The 3395-nt window shown below is 37.8% G+C and overlaps 1 protein-coding gene across 1 annotated transcript; it reads left to right on the top strand.

Moving 5' to 3' along the window:
* Positions 1 to 1371: 1371 nt before the first annotated feature.
* Positions 1372 to 3355, top strand: LOC105567409 (the record flags this gene model as incomplete). The annotated part of the gene is made up of 2 exons (XM_012022276.1): positions 1372 to 2038; positions 2150 to 3355. Coding segments are annotated over exons 1-2 (1873 nt in total), but the record flags the coding sequence as incomplete, so codon positions are not given.
* Between the last annotated feature and the right edge of the window lie 40 nt (positions 3356 to 3395).

Here is a 3395-nt window from a genome sequence, read left to right as displayed (position 1 = left end):
GTGGGTTAGAATCCCCCTATATACCCTACTTTGTTGCTATCAGCAAACCTCGTTCTTTATATTCTGCTTTCGTAAGATGCTTTCAGCACATTAATGCAAATTAATAAGTGGTGCTATTAGCACATCCACGCCAATTCATTTTATGAATCTTCGAGGGTGCTTCTAGCACGCGGACAACTGAATTTGTTGCTCTTTTATTTCGCAAATCCTGAATATTTTGGGGCATTCTGCTCATTCGTTCTTTTCAGCGTATTGATATTTTTCATGCAATTAATCTACGTTTAAAGAAGTCAAAAGTTATCTACGAGATTTGCTGAGAGAACCAGATTCTGACGCTTAAATTCAAGAGTAATTCTGAATACTATCTTCATACAGTCCTGTTATTTTTATGTAATAAGAACCAGAAAAAATATAATTGAGTAACAAAACATTTTGGTCCTTCGAGCCGGATACAGAAAGATACTCTTGTTCAATATTTAAAAAATAATAAAGGAAGAAAAGTAACACTATTCTATTGGGGATCTCTCAGCAGATTCCGCTGTTTTCAATTTCATAATATTATTGTTCTCTTGTTTATATATACGCTTGTCGTTATACTGCATTAATCACTTTTACCTGCCTTGTTCTCCTAACATTTGTAATTATTCTTATGCATTTATATGTTTCAAAGTTCTGTGTTATGATATATCTATATGTGTATTTATGTGATTTGGAATATCGAACTTCCTATAATACATTCTTATCTATCTGTTCTTTGAGTTATATGTCTATCCTTTTTAAATGAAATCAATCGATTTCGGAAATTTTGATTCTTCTGTGTCGCTCATGTCTATTCTCTGATTTGTTGTTCGAAAATTTATAATTGTTGCGCCATACCGTCGCACTGAATTAATTGATTTTATACCGTTCGATTTTTTTGTCCTTGAGTAAAGGATCTGCGTTTTTTCCTTTCTCTTTTTTTTCCGTTGATATATTTTATCATTCACCATGCGTCTGAGTCATGTGAAGAATCGAGTAGAGCAACAAGCTCTGCTACGAGAACAGATTGTAACCGCGTACGATCAACTCATAAGAAACGGGATAGAAAACGTATCGCCTCAGCGAATTCAAGTGCGTCTTGAATTCCTTCGTGAATCGTGGAGCAAATTTTCAGTGATACACGATGCGATTATTTTAAGTATGAACCTATTAAGCCAAGAAGACATATCATATCTGCATAATCTCGATTATTTTGTTGACAATGTGTTTTCAAGTACACAGGAACGGTATTTAGAATCAATTGAACGAATAAATTTACTTATGGAATCAGAACAATCCTTGCACGGGTCGTCGACAACGCAACTAACGTCATAAAATTCACATAATTCAAGCATGCCTACATTTCTTCATCACGCAAGATTACCAAGACTTCAAATCCCCAAGTTCAACGGCTCACCAGCAGATTGGCTGTCATTCAAGGATCTGTTTAACTCAATTGTTATTGCAAACCCATCTCTTTCTTGTGTGGAAAAACTACAATATATGAAAACTAGCCTAACGGGATCAGCTGCTCAATTCTTAAAAAACACTGCGCTAACATCTGACAATATTCAGAAAGCCTGGGATGCTTTGATAGCTTTTTTCGAAAACAAAAGGATTCTAGTAAACTCTGCATTGTTTTCACTAATTAACTTAAAACGAATGACTAAAGAGTCCGCCTCCGAGATGGAAACATTGTACACAAACATTATGGAAATCTACAGAACGCTTGAAACCTTACAACGACCAGTCGCATCTTGGGATGATTTCTTAGTATTCATCGCGGTTCAAAGACTCGATTCCGACTCTGTTAAAGCTTGGGAACATCATCTAGGCCCGTCAAAGGACCCTCCGACATGGCAGCAATTCACCGAGTTTTTAATGACTCGATTACTTTCCTTGCAAGCGTTCGAAAAATCAAGAGGCACGAAAGGTCCTGCACAATCTCGCCAGATCCCAGTGAAGGCTCATTTTCAAGGAAAACTAAAGGATCAACCGGCTTTTAACTCAAAAACTTGTGGTATCTGTTCAGAAAATCATCATCCATCGAAATGTTCGCAATATGAATAAAAAACAGTACCTCAACGCATAGCACTGATTGTAAAGCATAAGTTATGTTACAATTGTCTAGGTCCTCATCGAGCAGCTACTTGTAAAATCACGAGACGTTGTATAAAATGTGGAAATAAACACCATACTACCATTCATAAATCTGATATGAAGCCTAAAGTTAATAAACCTGATGCGCTGAATTCGGAAAATCATTCCGAATCAGCTACTAAACCAATACAAAGTAACGTATTGCATTCTGCACTTGGAGCTCAATTCTCTCCATCAGAAGTTCTCCTCGCAACAGCTCGTGTCAATCTCTTGAACGATAGAGGTGAAAAGCGTAAGGTGAGAGTCTTAATTGATCAAGGCTCTGAGATATCTCTTATAAGGGAACGTGTAGTTCAGCTGATGCGAATTCCTAGAAAGATGACTGCTATTCCTCTCGTTGGAGTAGGAGGTGAACAGACGAATAAAACAAAGGGTCTTACTTCGTTTACCTTGCAATCATTACATGATTCACAATCTACTTGTAGCATTACAGCTCACATCCTGCCAAAGCTCACTACCCCTTTGCCTTCTGCAAAGATAACTACTACTGTATGGCCACACCTTGCGGAGCTCGAATTGGCAGATCCTGAATTCTCATTACCTGGCGCTATTGACATAATTATTGGTTCTGATTTCTATGGTCACATTATACAGGACGGTTTAGTCAAAGGAGTTATTAACTCACCGACAGCTCAGCGTACTATTTTTGGATGGATCATTTCTGGTCCGTGTGGCTTTCAGCCAAATCCTAATTTGTCGTCATCTGCTCCATGTGGCTTCCAGCCAACTCCTGTTGTGTCGCAAAGCTACCACGTTTCCTTTGACAGAGAATTACTTGAGGTCTTAAGTCGTTTTTGGGAACTAGAGGACATTCCTTGCTCGTCAAGATCTCTGCTTTCAACCGAACATCAAGCATGTGAGGATCATTTTCAATCTACTCATTCTAGAGATGAGAATAGTCGCTACATTGTAAGATTACCTTCTAAAGATTCAGTGAATCAGCTGGGAAATTCAAAGATTAAGGCTCTTCGGTTAATATCTAGGATGAAGAAGACATTTGAAAACGATCCCGCATATAAACGTACTTACTTCGATTTTATGAACGAGTATAATCAACTCCAGCATATGTGCATTGTTTCTGATCAAAAGTATGACCCCCCTCAAGTATACTATTTGCCTCATCACGGTGTAATACGAGAAACCAGTCTTACTACTAAATTAAGAGTAGTCTTTAATGGTTCGAGCCGTACTACCTCTGGATTGTCACTAAACGATAT

This window comes from Vollenhovia emeryi, unplaced genomic scaffold (assembly GCF_000949405.1).
Source record: "Vollenhovia emeryi isolate VEMERY1.0 unplaced genomic scaffold, V.emery_V1.0 DF942880.1, whole genome shotgun sequence".
Classification (NCBI taxonomy): domain Eukaryota; kingdom Metazoa; phylum Arthropoda; class Insecta; order Hymenoptera; family Formicidae; genus Vollenhovia; species Vollenhovia emeryi.
Note: the sequence above shows the minus strand (reverse complement) of the source record. Positions and strands in the feature narration are given on the sequence as shown.